The 26,337-nt window shown below is 39.2% G+C and overlaps 1 protein-coding gene across 1 annotated transcript in view; it reads left to right on the forward strand.

Annotated features, from left to right (window-relative positions):
* The first annotated feature begins 566 nt into the window (after window positions 1-566).
* Dmc1 (DNA meiotic recombinase 1) overlaps window positions 567-26,337 on the forward strand; it is a 34,331-nt gene continuing 8,560 nt past the window's right edge. The window contains exons 1-11 of the mRNA XM_026782766.1: window positions 567-617; window positions 1,218-1,262; window positions 2,619-2,765; window positions 6,937-7,019; window positions 11,588-11,640; window positions 13,292-13,333; window positions 15,677-15,749; window positions 19,814-19,905; window positions 20,392-20,465; window positions 20,580-20,694; window positions 22,037-22,097. Of these exons, the coding sequence (XP_026638567.1) occupies window positions 567-617; window positions 1,218-1,262; window positions 2,619-2,765; window positions 6,937-7,019; window positions 11,588-11,640; window positions 13,292-13,333; window positions 15,677-15,749; window positions 19,814-19,905; window positions 20,392-20,465; window positions 20,580-20,694; window positions 22,037-22,097 (836 nt within the window). The remainder of the gene's footprint in view (window positions 618-1,217; window positions 1,263-2,618; window positions 2,766-6,936; window positions 7,020-11,587; window positions 11,641-13,291; window positions 13,334-15,676; window positions 15,750-19,813; window positions 19,906-20,391; window positions 20,466-20,579; window positions 20,695-22,036; window positions 22,098-26,337) is intronic.

Raw genomic sequence — 26,337 nt, forward strand, 5'->3', positions numbered from 1 at the left:
TTCTTCATTCATGGTTGATGAGGAAAGGCATAGCCCCACTGTGGGCATGCTATTTGGGTAGGTGGTCGTAAGTTATATAAGCAAGTAGGTTGAGCCAGGCAATGGTGGCACATTCCTTTAATCCCAGCACTCAGGAGGCAGAGACAAGTAGACCTCTCTGAGTTAAAGGCCAGCCTGGTCTACAGAGTGAGTTTCAAAATAGCCAGGGCTACACAGAGAAATCCCTGTCTCCAAAACGAAAAACAGAAAAAACAAACACCACCACAAGAAAGAAAGGAAGGAAAGAAAGGCAGACTGAGCAAGCCATGGAGAACTAGCTAGTAAGCCGCCTTCTTCCACAGCTGGTACTTTAGATCCTGCCTCCAGGCTCCTGCCTTGAGTTCCTCCTTTGGCTTCCCTCAGTGACAGACTGTGATTGGGGTGTGTAAACCCTTTCCTCCCCAAGTTGCTTTTGATTTTATCCATGTTTTATCACAAAAATAGAAAGCAAAATAGGAAAACTACATCTTAAATAATATTTCTTATTTTCCCAGAATTGATTATTTTTCTGCTGCTTCCCTTTCAACATGAAAGAAGATCAAGTTGTGCAGGAGGAATCAAGATTCCAAGATGAGGAGGTATTATTAGAATGTTGAAAGTTATGGCAATGTTCAGCCTTTCCGCAAAAATCAAATTTCATAGTTTTTAGCTACTGTTTTTAGGAACTAAAAGTAGAAAACATAAATGTGTAACAATTTCTTTGGCAAAGGGTGCTAAGTTTAGCTACTTAGCAACTGGTATGAAAGTTTTTGTTGTTTGTTTTGCAATAGAAGAGCTCCAACTCACTTCTTCTTTCTGGTAGGCACATGCTCTTCCATTGGTTACATCTCCACCCCTAAATGAAAGTAGCTTAAAAGAACTTACTGCTACCTATGCACGCTGGTCCTGAAAAAGTATTAAATAAAATAGGTCAATGAGGGCTGGAGAGATGGTTCAATAGTTAGGCTGGCTACTCTTCTAGAGGGCCAGGTTTTGATTCTCAGCACCCATATTGGTCTGTTTTCTAAATATGTAACAATGTGTTTGAAAAAGTGATCGATCCTACTTCAGTGTTTAGATAAGTGAAACTGAAGTATTATGGAATGACTAGTGAATCAGAATTAATCACTCCCAAAAAATGTGAAACATTTATTTAGATGTGACTGTCTAAAATCCATTCTTTGTTTCGTTTCATTTAGGAATCTTTGTTTCAAGACATTGACCTGTTACAGAAACATGGAATTGTGAGTAACTTTTCAGTACTGTATTAAATGGTCTGTTCCATTCTCTCAGCCTTGTCCTGACCAACCCTGGAAAATTCTTTATTGTGTGGTGAAGGGGAGCTGTCTGTCTTCAGTTGTTCAGCAACATGCTTGGTGTTCCAGAATAATTTAATCCCAGTATATGAGAACTGACCCCCAGGAGCCAGGAGATTAAAGCAAGGAAGCAGTCAAATCCAGAGTTGTACTAACATAAATAAGGGGAACTTACTAACAGAAGTGTAGCTCTGGATGGCAGCAAGCCCAAGCAGATCCCCACAAGTTGAGTTCGGATATATTGGCTAACATAAAAGTGACTTCATCAAAGCTAGAATAAGCCTGGTTGACCTTAAGCTAATATCAAAGAGACACACTTCAGACCTGGTATAATAAAACTGTACATACCACTCTAGTCGTTTGTCTGTTTATGGTATGCTTGGAAATTATATAGGGGAAAAATCCCAAAACCAACCAACTAGTGTAATCGTGGAGTTACAAATATCTATAGTCACATCAAACTGAATTCATACACCTAGCCTCTACTCATGCATTTAATGCCAGTAGTACTCCTCTGCCTGTGACAACCAGAAATGTCTCTAGACACTGTTGAGGATTCCCAGTGATTAAAAACCACTGATTCAGCTGGAGGTGTTTGGAGCATCTCTAAGCAATCACCACCACCACTTGTCTCTCTAGATTTAACATTAGATAGATAATGCTTTCATTTACAAAAAATTCTATTTGTCCAATAACCAGGATGAATCATGGTGGCAGAAATGTAGACTGTCAAAATCTGTGGATATCAACAGCAATCATTTGGTGTTAAAAGTTTGCTGAGGTTGTCTTTTGAAATCTTGATAGTAATCTCTTTCCATCAATTTTAGAAAATAGAAGAGGGAGAAAATCCCAGTCTTTTTGTGATGTAGTTATTTGTGTTCTTCAGGAGCAGAAGGAAAAAAAAACAACTTTGAAAAATGTAGAGAACATATTGGTAATGAAGTTCTGTAGAAGGAAGGAGCTGAACTGAGGGGGTGAATGTGTGATAAATTTGCTAGCTTTTCCACCAACAGACTTTTCTTTTTAATTTTTTGCTACATTGCCATGGTCTCACTAACATTCTTGGGAAAATCGGGGCACAGCCAGAACATTTGGCAACCTGCTGGGTATGTTCTACTCTGATATTTCCAGAACATTTGGCTAGGTAGTGGGTGGGCTCCACCTGGTTGCTTGTGTAAAATTAGCATCATGATGAAAGGAGATGGACACGAAGCTCATGATATAGTAGAGGGGCCTTTTAGGCTGGCATTTTATCAATCTGCTATACCCATTCTTTCATTTCAGAATATGGCTGATATTAAGAAACTGAAGTCTGTAGGAATCTGTACCATTAAAGGGATACAAATGACAACAAGAAGAGCCCTCTGCAATGTCAAAGGACTCTCAGAAGCCAAAGTGGACAAGATTAAAGAGGCAGCCAACAAACTTATTGTAAGCCAAGTTCATTCTTTGCTGTTTTAGTTTAGCAGAGTTGCCTTTGTAGACTTTCTCGTGAACATTAGAAACTACAGTAGGCCGCACGCCTTTAATCCCAGCACTCGGGAGGCAGAGGCAGGCGGATCTCTGTGAGTTCGAGACCAGTCTGGTCTACAGAGCTAGTTCCAGGACAGGCTCCAAAGCCACAGAGAAACCCTGTCTCGAAAAACCAAAAAAATTGACAGAGCTAGAAACTACAGTAGGAACTTTAAGTTCTTGTAGATAGACCACAATATATTTTTTTTTTTGTTTTTTTCGAGACAGGGTTTCTCTGTGGCTTTGGAGCCTGTCCTGGAACTAGTTCTGTAGACCAGGCTGGTCTCGAACTCACAGAGATCCGCCTGCCTCTGCCTCCCGAGTGCTGGGATTAAAGGCGTGCGCCACCATCGCCCGGCTAGACCACAATATATTATAGTCTCCATGTTACCCGCTTATTACTTCAGTCCTAAAGCCACAACAATTAGTTTCCTGGAAGACTGAGGTGAGCATGAATATACCTAGAACATAATCTTGCCCTGAGTTCCATTCCTAGAACCCACATGATAGAAATAGGCATGTACCCCGTAGCACACATACAGTTAAAGTTTAAAATCTAAAAAGAAAACCTGGGGGTTGGGGATTTAGCTTAGTGGTAGAGCACTTGCCTAGCAAGCGCAAGGCCCTGGGTTCGGTCCTCAGCTTCAGAAAGAAAAAAAAAAAAAAAAAGACAAAATAACAATAAAAAGAAAACCTGTTTTTTGTTTTGTTTGTTTTGTTTTAAGATACTTGGAATACTACTGAAGGCAATTATTTTACCAAAACTTTTCTTGATATTTCTTTGACTTTTAGTTCTTCTGCTATTTGTTTTTAGCTGTCCTCCCCTTAGTTTGGTCTCATCTTCTCAAATATGCCTATAGCTTTTCTGAAGCTCAGACTTAAAGAATTTTCTCTTTTCTGATATAGGCCACCTGGGAAGACAGCCCTGGATTAGAAAAAGACTAACATCAGCTAGGGTCTATGTGTGTGCAGCTGAAATAGATATAACCATGCCTATGTCCACTGAGGTAACTGAATTCATAATTCATACCTTCCAGTGGTGCCATGGACTGCAAGCAGTCAGGCTGCAGGGAAAGGCATATAGCCTTAGAGTTAAACTCTACTATAGAGTTTTGGGTATCATCAGAGGACCCCTATTTTTAGTCTATAAATAGAAATGTACAGGAAAGTAGTCACCAAGTATCCCTCTCTACAGAAGATCAAGACTTTTTTATTTTTCGTGTATCTGTGTGGGGAGGGAGGGGGAATCTCACGACCAGAAGAGGCTGTCTTGGAAAGGACCCAGTGACCATGGTATTCATAGACCCACTAAGCAGTGTATCCAGAAGTCACTTCCTCAACTGCCAGAGTGTCTAGAAAGTCTTACAGTAGTGCCCAAATTTTGGCAAACTACTACTTTCTAGCTCCTACACATATTTTTTGTTTGTTTTTTGAGACAGAGTTTCACTGTGTAGCCCCTGGCTGTCTTGAAACTTGCTCTGTAAACCAGACTGTCCTCAAACCCTCAAACTCACGGAGCTCCACCTGCCTCTGCCTCCCAAGTGCTGGGATTAAAGGCAAGCACCATCACCACCCAATTTATTTTATTTATTTATTTGGTTGGTTGTTTGGTTAGTTGGTTTGGTTTTTTAATACAGGGTTTCTCTATGCAGCCCTGGCTGTCCTAGAGCTCACTCTGTAGACCAGGCTGGCCTCAAACCCTCAAATTCATAGAGACCCACTTGCTTCTACCTGAGAATTAAAGGTGTGTGATACCTAGTTGCTTCTACACATCTTTTTTTTTAAAAAAAGTTGTCTGTGTCTGTGTGTGTTATGTATAGGGGTAAGACTCGGAATTATGGCACACATGTGGAAGTCGGAGAACAACTTTGTGGAGTTGGCTCTCTACTTTGACTGTTAATTGGGTTTTGGGTTTGAACTAAGGTCAAATTTAAAGCTATCACTTCGACCCACTGAGTCATTTTACCATTCTCCATAGTCTTCTTATCTTTAGATGCTAAATCTCATTATTTTGTCTGTGTGTGCAGGTGTGCATGCATATGTGTACACATGGCTGGGAACCTCAGATATCATTCCTCAGGCACCATTTACTGCCCTAGGATTCATGAAGTTGGCTAGGCTGGCTGGCCAGTGAGATCCAAGGATCCACCTTGTCTGTCTCTTTCATACTGAGATCACACTCGAATTACTTCCTGTTTTCTTTACTTGAGTTCCAGAGACTGAATTTAGGTCCTTGTGCTTGCAAAGTAAAAATTTACTGACTGAACTCTCTCTCTAGCCTCTAAATCTCATATTCATATGTGGTATATATACATGTTTTGTGTGCATTTACAAGTGCCTATGCTTGTGCATGCAGAAGCATCCTATGTCTTCCTCTATTACTCTCCGCCTTGTTCTTTTTAAAAATGATTTATTTATTTTTATTTTATGTGCATTGGTATTTTGTCTGTATGCATGTCTGTATGATTGTGTCAGATCACTTGGAGGTAGAGTTGCAGACAGTTGTAAGCTGCCACATGGGTACTGGTAATTGAACCAAGGTCCTCCAAAAGAACAGCTGGTGCTCTTAACTGCTTAGCTATCTCTCAAGCCCCTCCACCTTGTTTTTGAGACAAGGTTTCTAGCAGAACCCGAGGCTTAGTTTTGGTTAGGTTGTCTGGCCAGTGAGCTCCTGGGAGCCACCTCTCTCCATGCCCCAGTGCTAGGGTTACAAGCACAAACAGCCATACCAAGCTTTTTACATAGCTGCTAGAGATTTGAACTCCAGTTTTCTTGCCTTCATAACAAGTGTTCTTACTCAGCCATAAATTTTCTTATTCAAGGAAAAACAGAAGAACACCTTTTCTTCATCCAGATCTTATCCTTTCTTAACTGAAGCTAGGTCTGGGCTTACTCTTCCCTCCCTTGTGTTTAAGAACTACTAGAACAACAGAGAAACATAATTAGCTGCATTAGAGTCCATTTTCACTGTTCATCACTACATCAGCTGTAGCTTATTAATTCATCAAATGAGTGATGCATCTGCCATATAAAGATATTGTCACATGAGTAGTGAACACTACTATTTCTGGGATCCTTAAAATGTCTAGAGCTGGAGGGAGGTGATGCTATTGAATGAGATCAACTGCATCGTCAGTAAAATACTATTCTGTTCTGTGCCATGGATGTATTTCATTTATTCTTCATGACTGTCCTCTAAAGGCACAGTATTTTTACCCATTCTAGACTCAAAAATGAACTCTGGAATTGCACCAGATACCCCTATATCATGCTACCTAATAAGAATGTGAGAGGTTTGGGGCTGGAGAGGTGGCTCAGTGGTTAAGGACACTGACTGTTCTTCCAGAGGACCTGGATTCAATTCCCAACACCCACATGGCAGCTCACAACTATCTGTAACTCCAAGATTAAACAAACATGCAGGCAAAACACCAATGCACACAAAATTAAAAATAAATAAATATATAAATTTTTTTAAAAAAAGAATGTGAGATGACTCTAAGGTCTTTCCCGCCCCCCCAAGGACTTTTTTTTTTAAAAAAAAGATTTTTATTTTATATGTATGAGTGTTTTGCATGTATGTATGTACACTATATGCATGCAGTGTCCATAAGAAATAGAGAAGGGCCGGGTGGTGGTGGCGCACGCCTTTAATCCCAGCACTCGGGAGGCAGAGGCAGGCGGATCTCTGTGAGTTCGAGACCAGCCTGGTCTACAGAGCTAGTTCCAGGACAGGCTCCAAAGCCACAGAGAAACCCTGTCTCGAAAAACCAAAAAAAAAAAAAAAGAAAGAAAAAAGAAATAGAGAAGGGCATTGGATCCTCTGGAACCGAAGTCCGGTTGTGAGCCACCATGTGGGTGCTAGGAACTGAACCCAAGTCCTTTAAAAGAGCACTTTACTAGATCTTAACTACTGAGTTATATCTCTAACCCCAAGCCTATGTTTTTTTTTTTGCCTATTTTCTGATATAGTCTTCAAAAGGAGCATACACAGATGATGAGCTTGATGACTGAGCATGTAGTGCTGGGAAGCAGTTGCCATTCCAGTCATCTTACACTGTTTTTTAACTTGTCCATTGTCTTTCTCTAGGAACCAGGATTCCTAACTGCATTTGAGTACAGCGAAAAGAGGAAGATGGTTTTCCATATCACCACTGGGAGTCAGGAATTTGAGTGTGTATCTCAATTTTTATTACCACTAAGTACAACCTTTGGAGTCCATTTTTCTTTTCCTTATCTCATCATGATTTCCATTCTTGTGGAAAAAGTAGCTTCCTACTTTGAAGGAGTTTGTAATGTTTGTTCCAAAATGAACGTGAGGCAAATTCCAGGTTGAACAGTTTACATTTCTTCCAAGGAATTCATAATCATAAATAATTTGTAATTTAGCCTTTATTTATCCATGACTTGAAATATCAGCTTATATTTCATTACTTTCCATCTCCCTTGATGAAGAAAATTTCATTTCCCACTTTGTGTTTACCTAAATTAGTTGTTAGATTGAATATTTTAGAAGAAACAATCTAGGACTTATTCCTCAACAAGGGTGGTTCTAGCATCCCTTTTCATTTACTTTCATGTTTTCTGACATACATTGTTAATTTCCCGAAATTGATTATGAGTTTTCCCCCCAAATTGGATTATCCAGGCTGATGTTAAATATGGGTGCTCAAGTGACCTTCCTGCTTCCAAACAGCCAGGGCTACTGAGCCCAACTTTATTATTTTTTTATAATAGTTAATTATCCTGGGTGGTGATGGTAAACTTTTTATCCCAGCACTTGGGAGGCAGAGGCAGAGGCAGGTGGAACTCTGTGAGTTCAAGGCCAGCATAGTCTACAGAACATGTTCCAGGAAAATGACGATAGAAAAACCCTATCTCAAAAAAAAAAAAAGTTACTTTATAGATTTTTCTCCAAGGATGACCTCTAGGTTTTAGGTCTGAAGGTCAGGAAAATATAGATCACAAATAAGGGACTTGTAGGAGGAGTAGATTTAGGATCAAAGGCTGAAGTCTATGAAGTCTAAGCTACTAATTAGACCCAAATGACCCAGTCAAGACTCTCTCTCTCTCTCTCTCTCTCTCTCTCTCTCTCTCTCTCTCTCTCTCTCTCTCTCTTTCTCTTTTCCTTTGGAGACAGGGTTTCTCTGTGTAGCCCTGGCTGTCCTGGAACTCACTCTGTAGATCAGCATGGCCTCAAACTCACAGAGATCCACCTGCCTCTGCCTCCTGAGTGCTGAGATTAAAGGTGTGAGCCACCACCACCTGGCCCAGGACTCTCATTTTTAATACCATCACCACTATTATACTTAAAACTAGTAATTGTCATCAGTTATCTTCCCAGAGAGCTCATGAATGATGTGTGTGAGTGTGTGTGTGTGTTTAGGGTCTTATAACATTTTCCAGGGTGACTTGAACTTGTCATCTTTCTGCTTCAGCCTCCCAAATGCTGAAATTACAGACTATGTATCACCATACCTGGCTATTTATCTAATTATTAATTAGTAAAATCTTCCCAAGATCTAGATGTGACCCAGTGATCAAGTGCTCACCTAGCAGTTGTAAGGCTCTGTATTCAATCCTCAGTCACCCAAGAGCAAGATCTTTCCTTATGGTACTTATCTTTTTTAAGTCTAATAATCATAGAAGTGTATTGAGATTTAGCTATTCATAAATGTTCAGTTACTATTTATAAACTTAGTTATCAACCTCAAAACTATAGATCTAATACCACAACTTTCCAAGAGCTATTCTATTATTATCAGGAAGCCAAATTTTCCCATACTTTGAAAGCTCCCAAACACCAAATAGTATTATGTAGGTTTGATTTGTATCTGTTTAAATCTTTTTAGATTTAAAATATTACTCTTCTGCACCTAATTCTAAATGTTCCCACGTTTTACAAAAGAAATCTTTTTTTTTTTTTCTTTTTGGTTTTTCAGGGTTTACTCTATGTAACAGCGCTAGCTGTCCTGGAACTAACTCTTGTAGACCAGGCTGGCCTCGAACTCACAAAGACCCACCTACCTCAGCCTCCCAAGTGCTGGGATTAAAGGCATGTATCATAACCACGTGGCTAGGAAGTCATTTTTTTTTATTTCAAATAATTTAGGCTGGTTTCACAAGTAAGTCTTGGGGTTACTTCTTTAGCTTCTCAGCATTGCATAAATGCCAGAAATTTTGACTATTATTTTCCAAAACTGCGACTCTTCTCAAGATGAAAAGTAGCATGAAAATTCTTTAATAGTCACCTGATTTATAAGATTTCTCAAGGGCTTTCGCTCCTCATGAGATGATTTTGCAGTCAATGTCCTTCTCAGATTATACATGCCAGTGTCTTTTACTTATTTTGTTTTAAGTGTGTATGAGTATTTAGCCCATGGAGGCCAGAAAAGTTACTGTTTCCCCTAGAACTGGAGTTACAGATGGTTGTGAGCCACTGTGTGGGTACTAGGAACCAAACTCAGCCATCTACAAAAGCAGCAAGTACTCTTAACCACTGAGCCATCTCTCTAACTCCTTTTCTTTTCTTAATTGAAGTCAGCAGAGACCTCAAAATGCTTCAATTTGCATTTAAATTGCTGTCTTACTTAGGCAAATAATAAATCTATTCCCTTAAGGCTTTGTCTAAATTGTGATTGCATCCCCAAAGACATGCTAATAGAAACGACAAAGGGTTTTTAAGTGCTCCTACCAGGTCTCAGCACAATAACACTTACTTACTGCATTTAATGAATGGATGAATGAGATCATAATTTCTTTAGTTCTTCTCATAGTAAGAACATTAAATGCACTAAAACATTGTGTTACCAATTAAATATATGCTGTCAAAACCTGGCAGATTTCGTCTAACTGCTAACATTGTATATACTATTTGTCTTAGGGTTTCCATTGCTATCATAAAACACCACACCATGACCAAAAGTAACTTGGGAAGAAGAGAGTTTATCTTGTCTTACAACTCTCCTCACTCCTTTCTCTTTGACTTTTTGAAGTAGGGTCTCTCTGTGTAGCTCTGCTGATCTAGAACTCATTCTGTAGACCATGCTGGCATTGAACTCACAGAGATCCACCTGACTCTGCCTCTCCTGTGCTAGTATTAAAGATGTGCACAACACCCTACTCTCATAACTATCAGGTCACACTCCATCACTGACATAAATTAGGGCAGGAACTCAAGGCCTGAACCTGGAGGCAGGAACTGAAGCACAGGCTATGGAGGAATGCTTCTTACTGGCTTGTTCCCTTGGCTAACTCAGCTTGCTTTCTTATCACACCCAGGACCATCTGCTCAGGAATGACACAGCCTACAGTAAGTAGGCCCACATCAATCATTGATCAAGAAAATGCCCTCTAGACTTGCCTATAGGCCAATCTGATGGAGACATTTTCTCTGTTAAGGTTTACTCTTTCCCAGTTTATCTAGGCTTGTTTCAAGATGACAAAAAAAAACAACAAGCATACTATCTTTGAACATTTTCTTCTCTGATAGGGTCTGCCTAAAATTTGGTTTTATGTGAGATAAACCAACAATGGCAATCACTGGATTCTCTTAATTTCTGTTTTTCACATGTTCATGAGCATATTAAAAATTAAAGCATGGTGGTGTATGCCTTTAACTCAAGCACTTAGAAGGCAGAGGCAGGTGGATTTCTGTGAGTTTGTGTCCAGCTTGGGCTACATAGGGAGTTCCAGGCCAGCCTGGTTTACATAGAAAGATGCATCTGAAAAAAAATTGGATATTCAGTTAACTATTCATATAACTTTTAGAAACATTATCTATGCAAAGTTTAAGAAATTTGATTAGTAAAAAGACCATTGCATATGTGTAGTTCAGGCTTTCTTAGCATATGTATGCAAGATCCTGGTTCAATCCCTAGTACCACAAAATAAACATTTTTTTAATTTCCCTTTCTTTCTTCTTGTTTTCTGTTTTGTTTTGTGGTTCTTTTTTTTTTGTTTTGTTTTGTTTTTTTTTGTTTTTCGAGACAGGGTTTCTCTGTGGTTTTGGAGCCTGTCCTGGAACTAGCTCTGTAGACCAGGCTGGTCTCGAACTCACAGAGATCCGCCTGCCTCTGCCTCCCGAGTGCTGGGATTAAAGGCGTGCGCCACCACCGCCCGGCTTTTTGTTTTGTTTTTTGAGATAGGATTTCCCTGTGTAGCCCTGACTTTCCTCAAATAAGCACTGTAGACCAGGCTGGCCTCAAACTCATAGAGATCCTCCTGCGTTAGCCTCCTGAGTGCTGGGATTAAGGCATGCATCATCACCATCCAGTTTAACGAATCTTTTAATTGCAATTCAGAAGAGCAATGGACATAAAGCCTTACGGACACATTTACTATTGATACTCAGAAATAAAAATGGGACTTATAAATTACTTTGTTTAATCTTCTTGCTAATCCACAATAGAACCTGTGACTTAAACAGTGAGTGTCATTTCTTTCAACTATGAATTCCCATTCTTGTTGTATATATAGATGATATGTTACTAATGATACAAACTTCATCTCCTTTTTTATTTTATTTATTATTTTATTTTTTAGACAGGGTCTCTCTCTACACAGTTCTGGCTGTCCTGAACTCACTCAATAGACCAGACTGACCTAGAACTCACAGAGGTCCCCCTGCCTCTGCCTCCTGAGTCCTGGGAATTAAAGGCATGCGCTGCCACACCTAGCGCATTTTTTATTTTTTTATCTGTATTTATACTCTGTCACCAATATTTTTTATCTGTTTCCAGTAAATTACTAGGAGGTGGCATTGAAAGTATGGCAATTACAGAAGCTTTTGGAGGTAGGTAGAACCTTAATAGTTTTATATAAAATGACATTTGTTAACATATGGATACATGTATAATTAAACAATAAATAATAAACAAGTTCCTGCTTGAGAATATTTGATGAAGTATCAATTATTATACTATAGGACTATTCTAAGCTAAAATAAAAACATATACTAACAGCATATTTCTTATTGACATTTTTCTTTCTGTTACCTTTGATTGCTATAGAAAAAAATTGAATTTTTTCTTTTTTTCCCTCAAAAGGTAATTCAATAATAAGGTTGATTTTTGTTTAGGCATATTTCATGAATTAGAGAATATTTTTTTCACTTTATAGCATATATATGTATATGTGTGTGTGTGTGTGTGTGTATATATATATATATATAGTGTGTGTGTGTGTGTGTGTGTGTGTGTGTGTGTGTGTGTGTGTGTGTGCGTGCATGTGTATGTGGACAGGGTCTTATTGTATGGCCCTGACTGGCCTGGGACTCACAAAGAACTACCTGCCTCTGTCTCCCAACTACTAATACTAAAGGCCAGCACTACCATACCTAGCCTATATGCTATATTTTAACAATTAATTCGTGTATAGCTGTTTTACATGCTGAATCTGACAATCCAATATTATTTGCACTTAGAGAACTAAATGTGGACTGGAGAGATTGCTCAGAGGTTAAGAGCACTGGCTACTCTTCCAGAGGTTCTGAGTTCAATTCCCAGCAACCACACAGTGGCTCACAACCATCTGTAATGAGATCTGGTGCCCTCTTCTGGCAAGCATACATGCAGACAGAACACTGTATACTAAATTTAAAAATCTTTTTTTAAAAAAAGAGAGAACTAAATGTTTTGTTGTCATTATTTCTATTGACTTGAAGAAGTAAATCTGATTTTCATTTCTATTGATTCAATCTTAGCAATTTCTCCTCTTATATATTATTTATGAACTTTTTAAATATTTATTCATTTATTTATTATGTATACAATATTCTGTCTGTGTGTATGCCTGCAGGCCAGAAGAGTGCACCAGACCCCATTACAGATAGTTGTGAGCCACCATGTGGTTGCTGGGAATTAACTCAGGACCTTTGGAAGAGCAGGCAATGCTCTTAACCTCTGAGCCATCTCTCCAGCTCCCGAGCTTTTTAAAAATTTAAACTGAGAGTTCAGTGGACCTAAATGATTGGGAAGTTTTCCTTTGGAAAACATTTGCTTCTGCTGGTAACTAGGGATGGCGCTATTCAAGATCACATCAGCTTTTCCTTGAGAAAAGAGCCTGACTGTCCTCTCTGTGGTCAGGTCTGAAACTCTCATTTGTGTGACTAGTCCTACGGAAAATTTGCTTTAAATTACCTTTAACCTAAACAGTACTTATGTTGAGGGGGTGAATTTGTTTTGTCTCTCACTTATGGTATTCATACATGCAGCATCCTTTCGTGATAGGAGGTCCTTTAAGAGTGAGATTTGACAGTTAGAAAGCAGTGAGGTTCTTCTGTGGAGGGGAATACTGGAAGTGGAATTCGGGACTGTGGGCATTTTAGACAAGTGCTGTATCACTAAGCAACATTCCTAACCCAAATGCAGTGTTTTGCTTGTTTAGTGAAAATATATAATAGTAACTGTACTTTTCTAAAAGTTCGTTTTTCTAAATTTTTACAGAATTTCGTACTGGAAAAACTCAGCTGTCTCATACCCTCTGTGGTAAGAACATACAACATAACAGTGATAGTCAGAATGTTCACTTAGTAGATCTCTACTGCATCTTACATGACCTTATGCAATTGAACCAAAATGTCCAAGGAAACAAAAGCTCAAGAGGTTAAGTAGACAGCCCATTGTTGCACGGATGGTTTTGGAGTGTGTGTGTGAGGTACTGTTGTCAATTGCTGCACTATGAACACCTGCATGAAGGTACAGAGGAGGTAAATGGTTTATGGTGAACTGGCAGGAGTGGTACCCAGTATATCAAATTCTTCCTATCCATCTTTTTTGTCTTTTTAAAAAACATAACAATGACATAAAATTTATTAAAGACTAGAATACTTTACTGCCTATGGGTGTATTCTGTCCAAAATGAAGCATAAAATTAAATTTGGAGCCCAGCAGGATGATTCAGTGGATAAGGCACTTGCCTCCCAACTGAAGAAACTTGAGTTTGATCCCTAGAACCCACATGGTAGTAGGAGAGAGCCGACTCCCACAGTTGCCCTCTGACCTCCACAAACATGCCATTGCATCATGTGCCCCTAAACGAAATAAATGAGTAAATATAATTTTTGGTCTTTAAGCCGGGCGGTGGTGGCGCACGCCTTTAATCCCAGCACTTGGGAGGCAGAGGCAGACGGATCTCTGTGAGTTTGAGACCAGCCTGGTCTACAAGAGCTAGTTCCAGGACAGGCTCCAAAACCACAGAGAAACCCTGTCTCGAAAAAAAAAATTGGGGGGTCTTTATTTGTTTGTTTTGAGGCAGGGCTCACTATATAGTTCTGGGTGGATGAAACTTGCTGTATAGACCAGGCTGGCCTTGAAAATCACAGGGATCTGCCTGTCTCTGCCTTTCAAGTGCTGGCTGGGATTAAATGCATGTACCACCATACCTGACAAATATAAATTTCCTAAAAAGTAAATATATAATTTTTCTAAAACAAAATAAACAAGAAATTCCTTATGCACAAAGATTTTATTTGTATTTCTTTTACTTAAATAAAAGGAACATAGAAAAGTAGTTAAAAAGGGGGTTCTGAAGCTGGGCGGTGGTGACGCATTCCTTTAATCCCAGCACTTGGGAGGCAGAAATAAGAGAGAATCTCTGTGAATTCGAGGCCAGCCTCGTCTACAAGAGCTAGTTCCAGGACAGACTTCAAAACTACAGAGAAACCTTGTCTTGAAAAAACAAAAGGGGGGGGTCTGATATGCACCTTAACACATGTGAACATGCATACACACGTGCTAACACAACACACAAACACACACAGGAAAAAAGTGAAAAGGGGGCCAATATTCTAGAATCAAAATGTCTTGTTCCTATCACTGATAGCTGTATGAGTGTGGGCATGTTGCTTTACCCCTTTAATTGTCCTCATAGTAGAACTGAAATAATAATAGTGCCAAATCTTGGGGAGTTTTGAAAAGTAAATGAAATAATGTGAACGCCTAGTATGAAGTAATTCTTTATGTTAGCTATCATAATACAATACATACGAGTTGGGGATGTAGCTTGGTTGATACTAAGTCTAGCATACATGAAGCCCTGGACTTAATCCCTAGCCCTGGTATAAACCAGTTTGGAGAGGTGGATCAGATTTCAAGGTCATCCTTGGCTACTTAGTAAGCTGGATGCCAATCTGGGATACATGAGAACCTACCTTTTGAAAAAAGTAAATGCTTGGCCTGGGGAAATGGCTCAGTTGAGGAAAGTGCTTGCTGTATAATTATGAGGACGTAGGTTTGCATCTGTAGCACTTTTGTAAAAAGCTGGGTACTGCACCACATGCCTATAATCACAGTTCTGGGGAGCCTGAGACAGGAAGATTCCTGGGCCTTGCTGCCTAGCAAGTCTAGCACAATCAATAAATTCCATATTCAGTAAGAGATGCTGTCTCACAAACGGTGGACACACATGGGCCCATACATAGGAACAGTTCACTTGCCACAGTATACATATGTATACATGCAAAGTAAATACATTTAAATATGGACAGTAATTGAAAGATAACTAGAATTATTTAGCAAAAATTATATTTGTGATTATTATGAAAATAACTAACATTTAAATTCTAATTCTATTTATTTAAAAAATTGGTCTTGACAAACATTGTGAAAGAGATTAAAATTCTCAGTTCAATTATTATTATCCTTGCAGAGTACTTATTTACCATTAGTTACTGTGGTGGAACTACAGCAGTCTTTTTAGAAGCCAAAGGGTCATTGTTCTTTGCTAAGTTTACTAAAATTGCAACCAATGTAAACTTAAGGTTAACTTATGTGTTTGTTTTCACAAAGTTTATTCATTTATGTTAATATTAATTTTTAATTGTTCCCTAGTGACAGCGCAACTCCCAGGAGCAGGCGGCTACTCAGGAGGAAAGATTATCTTCATTGATACAGAAAATACTTTGTAACCCTTTTATTTAAACAAATCCTGAGGCAGTGTGGTAGAGCAATATTATTACAAAAGAGAATGTGTCTTGATATATCATTTTCATAGTGATCCTAGTAACAACAATAATGACAAAAGTAAAGGGGACAGCAGTGCCGACCAAATGCTCACATCACTGCTTGATTTATTTTTCTACGTGGTTTGATGCAAAATGACAAGCAAATACATGAGGTGAAATTGTATCTTAATCATTTTTAAAGCTTCATATCCAAAGATTTTGCTTCAAGTAGAGGGAAAGACTTGAGGAGCTTAAATATATTGAAGGAAAGAAAGGGTCAAAGCTTGTGATTGTGTCACAGAGGGTATGGCAGTTTAATTGATATAAAAGTATTCCAGAAAGGTGATTTGGGTCAAAGACATGAAGAACTTTGAAATCAGATGGTGAATGTCAATTAGATATTTTTATTTCAGAAATCTCAGAAAATGGAAATGTTGTCTTGGTTGGAAGCAATATGCACAAAAGGAAGCTGGGTATGGTGGTGGATGTCTTTAACCCCAGCACTCAGGAGGCAAAAGCAGGTTGATCTCTGTGAGTTTAAGGCCAGCTTGGTACATAGTAAATTCCAGGACAGTCAGGACTGTTACATAGAGAAACCCTGCCCCTAAAAATAAGCAAATAAATGAAAGGGGAAAAAAAAACAAAAAGAAAAGGACAGGACAGGAAATATTACTAAGGGAAACTGCAGACAAAGGAGATTGGCCTGAGAGGCTACCCTGAGTCTCATCTAGACAGGGAGCAGAATGGTACTGAAGACAACTGATGTTTCTTGGTAGAGTGTTGAACATGAGGGACAAGAGGATGTACAGATAACTGTGGAAAATTCTGAGGAAAGGATGGAGTCAGAGATGTGGATGAATTAACTAAAGAGAGGATAGAGTGAACTTGTAACTTTGACATGTGCTTGTATTTATGAAGAGGACTAAAATGAAGAATGTACAGTCATAGAAAGTAGGAGGAAGTCTGCCTGTGGAAGGCAAGCAAATCTGGTGTGAAGAAGAGAAGAGAACAGATGAGAAAGATCACTAGAGTTGGGAATTAGTTCCAGGGAACATTTGCAGTGGCATCTGGAGTGATGGAAGTCTCAAGGAAACAGCAAGCGAGGGAGACAATGTGTAATTGGACTTACACAATGGTTTGAGGAGGTACCAGGTTCAGAAGATGTAAGAGCTGCACAGGTTCATTAAATGAAGCCCGACCTGCTTCACCAGGCTTATTTCTCATCAGAATTAGAGGCAAAGAGATGAGAATGTTCCAGTCTAATCCCATCCTGCTAAACATGTTAAAAATTGGAAAACATACAATAACATTCTTTAGGTAATGAAGGTTTTTGTGTTATCATTAAGGCCTCTTACATCCCCAGGGCATCTTTCTTTTGGTTTCCTGAAAGCACTGTTTTCAGAAAGGTGATCCAGCCGGTTGTGGTGGCGCATGCCGGTAGGATTTGCTGAAGGAGGCAGAGGCAGGAGGATCAAGAGTTCGAGGCCAGCCTGGGCTACACATAAAAAAAAAAAAAGAAAGGTGATCCAGATGGTAAAAAGAGATCTGACATGTCTGAAATGCCTTTTGCTTTGCTCTCTTTTGACTGTTAGCTTGGCTGGTCATACAGAAATCCACATGTTGCATTCTACAGGGGATTTGCTCCCTCTATCCCCATGTCATAGTCTTATTGAATCATACAAATTGTTAAGCCTCTCATATCAAGGCCTGCTCCTTCTGATTTTCTGTAATTACCCAATTCAGAAAATCTTGTCCTTCCTGAACTATTGTAGAATTTATTATCAAAAATACTCCTATGAAAGAAAAATAAGCCAAGAACTGTTTTCATAATGCTGAGAAATCTGGGCATGAGAAGTCTCTGAAGAAACCTTCTGACTTGGGAAAGGAGGATTGGATGCTTAGAGCTGCAGCAAGAGGGGCTCAGATGGAGTTCCACTAATTTTAGAAAGAATTGACTAACAGTGCTCCTCAAAAGGGAGGAGTGACTCTTGCAGATTAGCAATCTGGACTTTATCAAAACAGGAGGAAAATAGTTGTAAGCAAGGGGAAAGTCAGGAGAGAAATCTCTCATTTTTTTTCTTGGAGTCTCTCAATCTATACTACTGTTTCTTGATATTTTTCTTCTTACATTTATATTTTGTCTTTGTAAGTTTTAAACTTACCTAGGGCCGGGCGATGGTGGCGCACGCCTTTAATCCCAGCACTCGGGAGGCAGAGGCAGGCGGATCTCTGTGAGTTCGAGACCAGCCTGGTCTACAGAGCTAGTTCCAGGACAGGCTCCAAAGCCACAGAGAAACCCTGTCTCGAAAAACCAAAAATAAATAAATAAATAAATAAACTTACCTAGGACATAGATTCTTATTACTTTTGTTTTCTATAATGCTCTGCAATGATAATGGGGTAATATAATCATTAATTCCATGTGATAATCAGTTAGTAAGTACTTATAGATTCATTTGTATTTTCCCTCAGTGTAAACTTAACTCTTGTTTGTTTGGGATTTTGTTTTGTTTAATTTTGTTTGTTTTTGTTTTTCAAGACAGAGTTTCTCTGTGTTGCTCTGGCCTTCCTGGAACTCACTTTGTAGATCAGGCTGGCCTTGAACTCAGAGATCCACTTTCTTCTTCCTCCCACTTTCTTAATCCTCCACACAGGGATTAAAGGTGTGGACCACCACCACCCAGCTTTATTTTTTAAAGATTTATTTATTATGTATACAACTTTCTGCCTCCATTTATACTCACACGCCAGAGGAGGGCGCCAGATCTCTTTACAGATGGTTTGGAGCCACCATGTGGTTGCTGGGAATTGAACTCAGGACCTCTGGAAGAGCAGACAGTGCTCTTAACCACTGAGCCATCTGTCCAGCCCCTTTATTTTATTTTATATTTATGATTTTTCAATACCAAGTCTCTCTGTATAGCCTTGGCTGTCCTGGAATTCACTCTATAGACCAGGCTGACCTCAAACTCACAGAGGTCTGTCTGCCTCCTAAATGCTGGGATTAAAGGCATGCAACACCATCACATGGCAATAGTTGATGTTTTATAAACAATGCACATAAAAGTGAAATGAAACTACAGGCATGTATTTTTTGTTTCTTCATTCCACTTGGAACACTGTTAGAGTCACTAACGGCCAGAGAATAAAGTGTTGATTAAATCTTCTCTGTAGTTTACTGTTAGTGATTATTAGCATCTTCCATTTGTGGTATACAGGAATGTACTAATTTCAGAAAACTACCAACTTCTTTAGAAGGTGTATAAAAGTCAAAAACAAAAACCTGCTTAATCAAATCAGATCCCTTTTAGACTCTTGAGGTTACTATTTTTTTTTTGGTTTTTCGAGACAGGGTTTCTCTGTGGCTTTGGAGCCTGTCCTGGAACTAGCTCTTGTAGACCAGGCTGGTCTTGAACTCACAGAGATCCGCCTGCCTCTGCCTCCCGAGTGCCGGGATTAAAGGCGTGCGCCACCACCGCCCGGCTTTGAGGTTACTTTTTGACCCTTTACTTCATATCACCAAATTTTTAATTATTTTGCCATACATTATTAGTGTAATGTTAAACTATTTCATTCTGAGCCAATGAAGAATTTAAAGTGACTTGAATTATAACTCAGTGACATTACTGTTCTAGAATAAGTCTATTTTTATAGGACTCTGAACAAAAGAGACTTATGAACCTTAGTTTCTAATTTTCCTTTTAACTATTCTGCTACATAATTCTAAATTATTTGCCAAAACTCTTTGTCAGTGTCCTTATAAAATAAGGACGTCACAACTAGCTTCTAAACTTATTTTAAAACTTAATATTCAATTTCTGCTTTACCATTATGTGTGACCTCCTACCATCACCTAAAATATTTTGAAACACTTATAGAGAGGGGCTCTGGGAGTCCTGAAGTGATCGCTAGCATTCAGAATGCCTCTGCGGACACACTGTTACGTCTCAGTTGTTTTACTTGCTCACAGTGCTACCTTTTCTTCGGAATTGGTTATTGGATCCTTAATCTTGCCACACTCCAGCCGTCCAGATCGCCTTCGTGACATTGCTGATCGCTTTAACGTAGACCACGATGCAGTACTGGACAATGTACTCTATGCTCGTGCCTATACTAGTAAGAACCCTGTACATTTTACGCTTAGATTATGGAAAGGTGACAACACTAATTTACCATCTGATGATACAACATTTTCACCTGTTTTCATTAAATTTTCTGCAAATTAGTCCATAAATAGTATCATCTGCTAAGTCCTCAAGGTACTCAACTACCTTCAAATTCTTTGTTTTCTCTGAAATGTAGAGTAACTGTCAGCTATTTTCCCTTGTAGTGCTGGGATTGACTCTGAGTTTCACATACTCTAGGCATGTGATTTACCACTGAACTAAAGCCACCCAGAGCTTTTTTTTTTTTGTTGTTGTTGTTGTTGTTGCTAAGGTACCATTTGCCACAATGCTCAAGGAGAATATGCAGCCCTTACTTAGTAAAGTATAGTTGAGAGGAAAGAAGAACTCTTATCTGCTTGTTTCCAAAAAACACAAACACGAGCTTAAGTTAGCCTCTGCTTCTGGCTTTTGTAACATTTTCTGTGTTTCCCATCAGGTGAACATCAGATGGAGCTACTTGATTATGTAGCAGCCAAGTTTCACGAAGAAGCTGGCATTTTCAAACTATTGGTACAAGCTTTTAAATAATGTTCACTGGCAGAGCTATTTACCATATTTTTCTATTCTGTATAAACAAGATTCTATTTTAAAATGCATGTTTGGTTTTATGTTACTCCTGTGCAGATCGTTGACTCAATAATGGCACTTTTTCGAGTGGATTTCAGTGGCCGTGGGGAATTGGCTGAACGGCAGCAAAAATTGGCCCAGATGTTGTCGCGACTCCAAAAAATCTCAGAAGGTAGATCTTTAAAATAAAACAGTAGTGTCACATAGCATCTATTGACTGTGTTTGTGATAGTGTGTTTGCAGAGAACCTCAGAAGGATGTCAGAAGCATAACATTTTAAATTACTTTGATAATCTAAATGATTATTTAAACTAAAACTAATTTTGATATAAATAACAAAAACGATGAATTTAAGTATTTTTCTTCTTTAATTAATTAATTTATTTTTATTTAATGTGCATTAATGTTTTGCCTGCATGTATGTCTGTGTGAGGGTGTCAGATCTTGGAGTTACAGACAGTTGTGAGCTGCCATGTGGGTACTGGTAATTGAACTCAGGTCTTCTGGAAGAACAGTCAGTGCTCTTAATCGCTAAGCCATCTCTCCAGCCCTTAAGTTTTTTTGTTTCGTTTGTTTTTTGTTTGTTTGTTTGGTTTGGTTTTTTGAGACAGGGTTTCTCTGTGGTTTTGGAGCCTGTCCTGGAACTAGCTCTTGTAGACCAGGCTGGTCTCGAACTCACAGAGATCCGCCTGCCTCTGCCTCCCGGGTGCTGGGATTAAAGGTGTGCACCACCACCGCTTAGCTTTGTTTTTCTGTTTTGTTTGTTGTTTTGACACAGGCAGGTTTTCTCTGTTAGCTTTGGAGCCTGTCCTGGAACTCACTCTGTAGACCAGGCTGGCCTCAAACTCACACCGATTCACCTACCTCTGCCTACCGAGTGCTGGGATTATAGGCGTGAGCCACCACCGCTTAGCAGTATTTTTTATTATTAATGAAAAATAGGAAGCTAGGCATGGTGACACATGCCTTCAATCCTAGCACTCTGGGAGACAGAAGCAGGCAGATCTCTGAGTTCGAGGCCAGCCTAGTCTACATAGTGAGTTCCAGGCCAGTCAGCTCTACATAGAGAAACCTTGTCTTGAAAAAAAATTCCATTTGAGGTTGATTTTAAATTGGGCAGTGGTGGCTCACTTTTAATACCAGCACAGTTGAGGCAAAGGTAGGTGGATCTCTGGGTTCGAGGCCAGCCTGGTCTGCAAAGTGAGTTCCAGGACAGCTAGAAACAAGAGCTTGTTTAAAAAAAATAAACTCAATGGTGCAAGATTCCTAAACCAAAACCTACTTTTTGTCTTGTTTTTCAAGACAGTGTTTCTCTGTGTAGACCTTCCTATCATGGAACTCGATCTGTAGATCAGCCTGGCCTCCAATTTACAGAGATCTGATTGCCTCTGCCTCCTGAGTGTTGGGATTAAAGGTGTGCACCACCACCACCCAACCTAAACTGAAATCTCAACAATGAACTTTGTATTTTTTTACTGCCCTTCTCTTAGTGTCTTAATTTTATTTTTATGCAGAATATAATGTTGCTGTTTTTGTGACCAATCAAATGACTGCAGATCCAGGAGCAACAATGACGTAAGCCTCTGTATTGTATTTTGCAGAGATTACTATCAAAAGGTTAGAGTATAGAATAAAATCACTAAGAAATAACCAACCTTATCTAGGTGTGATATCTCATGCATGTAATCCTGGCACTTGGGCAATGATGGCAGGAGGATGGTGAACTCAAAATCAGATTGGGCTATGTTGTGGAGCCTCGTCTCTAAACAATAATAATCAGCCTTGATAAGGGCATAGTGTATCTCAGATCACTTCATTACACAGTGCACTGTTACTTCCTATAGCACGTAATGTTTGTTATTCAGAACCTATTTTTTTCTGTATTCTCTATAGAATAAAGCAGTGTTTTAACAATTTTCATCAGTACTAGGGGCCCTGCTTTGATCTAAGACAAAGGGGGTATCAAAGGACTTAGGGGCTTGAGATATGGTTCATCAGTTTAGAACATGCATTGCTTTTGCAGAAGACCTAAGTTTTGTAGTAAGAGGAGCGGCAGGGCTGCGTCCCCGGCACCCTGGCCGCCTGGCTAGCTTATGCCCGAAATAACAACATACAAATTGTATTCTTTTAAACACTGCTTGGCCCATTATATCTAGCCTCTTCTCGGCTAACTCTCGCACCTGGACTAGACCATTTCTAATAATCTGTGTAGCCCACGAGGTGGCTTACCAGGGAGATTCTAGCCTACGTGCATCCTGGGTCGGAGCTTCATCGCGTGTGCCTGGGAGAGGGGAGCATGGCATCTCTCTGCTCCAGAGCGCAGAGCTGTCGAGTCTGAGCTCACTTCCTCTTCCTCCCAGCATTCTGTTCTGTTTACTCCTCCCACCTATGTTTTAACCTATCAGGGCCAAGCAGTTTTTTTTGGGGGGGGGGGTTTCGAGACAGGGTTTCTCTGTGGCTTTGGAGCCTGTCCTGGAACTAGCTCTGTAGACCAGACTGGTCTCGAACTCACAGAGATCTGCCTGCCTCTGCCTCCCGAGTGCTGGGATTAAAGGCGTGCGCCACCTACACCCGGCCCAAGCAGTTTCTTTATTGCTTAACCAATGAAATCAACAGATTGATATATGACACTCCCACATCAGCAGATAAAGCTTACATTCCAAAAAAAATTGAAAGGCTGCTATACTAAAAAGAAAAATTAGGCTTTTGATTAGATATACAAAAGACATCTTAAAAACATACACACACACACACAAAGAAAGTTCTGTTACTCACAGAAACAATGTAAGTCACACAAAACATATTCAGAATTTACTGAAGTATTTGCCCACATGTAAGAGTACAATGGCTCTCTGAAAGATGGCAAGGAATAGCAAAGCAAAGAGAGCTAAAATAAGATTGTGAAAGCTTAAAATTCAAAAGAAGGTTTGTTATCACTATCCAGAATGTTTGACTGAACAAGCAGCTGAATAACCCTAAGTTCACAATGACTTTCAAAAGCTTTTCTGTGTTTTATTCAGAAAACTTTAACCAGAGAAAATTTACAGATTAGCACAATGGGTGCACACACACCATTTTCTTAGATTCCCTAATGGGTATTGTTTCATTGCAATATACACACTCTCTCTCCTCCTCTCACCTTCTTTCTCTCCCTCCCTCTCTTTTTCCCTCTTCCTCTCTCTCTCTTTTCTCTTGTAAACATGCATGCTGGCATGCACATCTGTGAAATCATTTTGTCTGGTCTATATAGTCCTGTATGTCCATAAATACATGCATTGACATATATTAACTTTTTTTTTTTTTTTGGTTTTTTGAAACAGGATTTTTCTGTGTAACTTTGGAGCCTGTCCTGGAACTCACTCTGTAGACCAGGCTCGTGTTGAACTCACTGAAATTCACCTGCCTCTGCCCTTTGAGTGCTGGAATTAAAGGCACGCACCACCATCATCTGGCAGCATATATTCTATTTGTTGTGTGTGAACCATTTGAGAATTGTCTGGCTTTTTTTTCTGATCGTTGAGTATTATTTGTAGACACTGATGGTTCACCACTTAATATTTCAGCATATTTCTCCTTTATAAGCACAGAACAATTAACAGATGCTGGTTAACATCAACAGTGATGCTATCTGATATCCAAGTTTCTCTAGTTGTTCTGACAGTGTTCTTTATAATTGCTATAAAGAGGTTGTTTTAGATTCATGGTCCTCAGCTAAGGGCATGCATTTCGCGTACTTACTGAGTCTCTCTAGTCTCCTTTAATCAAAATAGCTCCTCAATCTTGTTTGGTTGGTTGGCTTTGGTTTTTCAAGGCAGGGTTTCTCTACATAACAACCCTGGCTGTCCTGGAATTTGTGGGTGATATTCAGATTATGTAATACCATGTTTTGCAATAAGATTTCACCATTTATTTTAGCACCTGTCAATAAATCTTGTCTAAATTAATCATTGCTTCAATGTTGCAAAACAAAGTGATTTTGCATTAAACCAAGGCACTGCTTCTATTAGGTGCATATAAAATGAAACATAGGCATAGATACTAACAGATACTTGATACATTAATGCAAATTCCCTAAGTTGTCCTGAAATGAATGTGCCTCTCTTCGGACATTTAAAATTTTATTTATAAATTCATTTTTATTTGCTTTATATGTTTGAGTGCCTATATGTATGTATGTGTAACACATGTATGTTTGGTACCCGATAGGGCCAACAAAAGGCACCAGATTACCTGGAGTTACAGATGGTTGTGAGCCATCATGTGGGCAGTGGGAACTAAATATGGGTGTCTGCAAGAGCAGCCAATGCTCTTCACCACTGTGCTTTCTCCAGCCCTCTTCAGGCATTTAAAAGCTTACCTTAGCAAACTGCTGCATCTTTTGCATTTTGATCTATCTCCCGCTTTTCAATATCTTTTATGAGTATTTTCTACTTAGTTATTGGAAAAAACTAATGCAGAAAATATCAGCTATGTGAATAGTAAAAAGAAAGCTAAAATACTGTGGGAACAAAGTACAGCTTAGTGGTAGGATGTGCACTTAGCATGTGCATCCAGTCTCTCTCCCTTCCAAAATATAAAAGATTGAGAAGAAAAACAACCATTCATTAGTTCAAATATTTATTGAAAATCTACTAGGTAACAAGATTCTGAGAATTCATTAGCAAATGAAAGAGACAAAAGCCTTTGTTTCCATAAAGAAGAAAGATAAATGATATCGATTTTGCTATTTAACTAAACATTTTAAAGTCTCGGTATGGCCATGTCCCACATCACATCATCTGTAGTGCAGTCCTCTAGTGTTTAAAGCAATCTTTTCTCTATGAAGTGTCTTTTCTACACAGGACATAAAGTACTTCACAAAGAGATTAATTTTAAACTAAAGAGAAGTGGAAGATTTTTAAGGCTTGTTTTAAAAAGAGAAAATGACTCATTGGCTCAGAGGGAGGAAGTGGGTTGCATTCAGATAAAACAGTACAAGTTAAAGAGCACTGTTCTCTCTTCAGGTGTGGGGAGAAAACACTGAGGAGGCCCAAACTGTCACTCTAGAGTTACAAGGTAAAAGAAATCAGTGGAAATTAGGCCAGATAGAGGTTCTTTTTTTCTTGTATTTGTAAAAAGTTTCAAAAAAGAGTAAAACCATCTTGAGCTTACTCCTGTAAGACAGTGAAAGAAGATTTGAGAGGTGGCATAAAGGAGGGGGAGGCAGAATGGAGAGATTTATATGAAGAGAGCTAAGCAGAGAGCCAGCGATGATAACAAAGCCTAGTATTTTTGCAGGGTAAGTCTGCTGTGAAACATCTCTTCCACCTAGCCAAGCTGTAAGGAAACAGGCTCACTATAATTAGTATGTTCTGAAGTATATTAAATTATAACAGTACAGATTAAATACATGTCTTTGTATAAAGCACAAAGTTATCACATCTAAATGAAAAGGGGGACAGTTTTAAACTAAAGAATTTCAAATGCTATTAGAAACCCTCCCATAAATAAAATATCTTGTTTCTTGGTGTTGAGGAACTCCAAGCTGCAGCTCGCCTGGAGCCTGTCAGAAATATCACTATAATTGGTATGAATCCCTGAGTACACTGACAATAATTGAGGCTTGTATCCCATGCATTATACTTGATGGCACATCGTATTAAAAAAGAACAAAATTATAGAGGCGAGGAGCGGCTGTATGATACAGCAGAGCAGCAGCTCCTAGATGAGGCTACAGCTCCAGACGTTAGCACTGCAACGATCCAGTTGATGGATCCTAGAGATAACAAGCCAGAAGGTGAGCATAAGAAGCTGCACACCAGCCGGGCGGTGGTGG

This window comes from Microtus ochrogaster, chromosome 15 (genome assembly GCF_000317375.1).
Source record: "Microtus ochrogaster isolate Prairie Vole_2 chromosome 15, MicOch1.0, whole genome shotgun sequence".
Classification (NCBI taxonomy): domain Eukaryota; kingdom Metazoa; phylum Chordata; class Mammalia; order Rodentia; family Cricetidae; genus Microtus; species Microtus ochrogaster.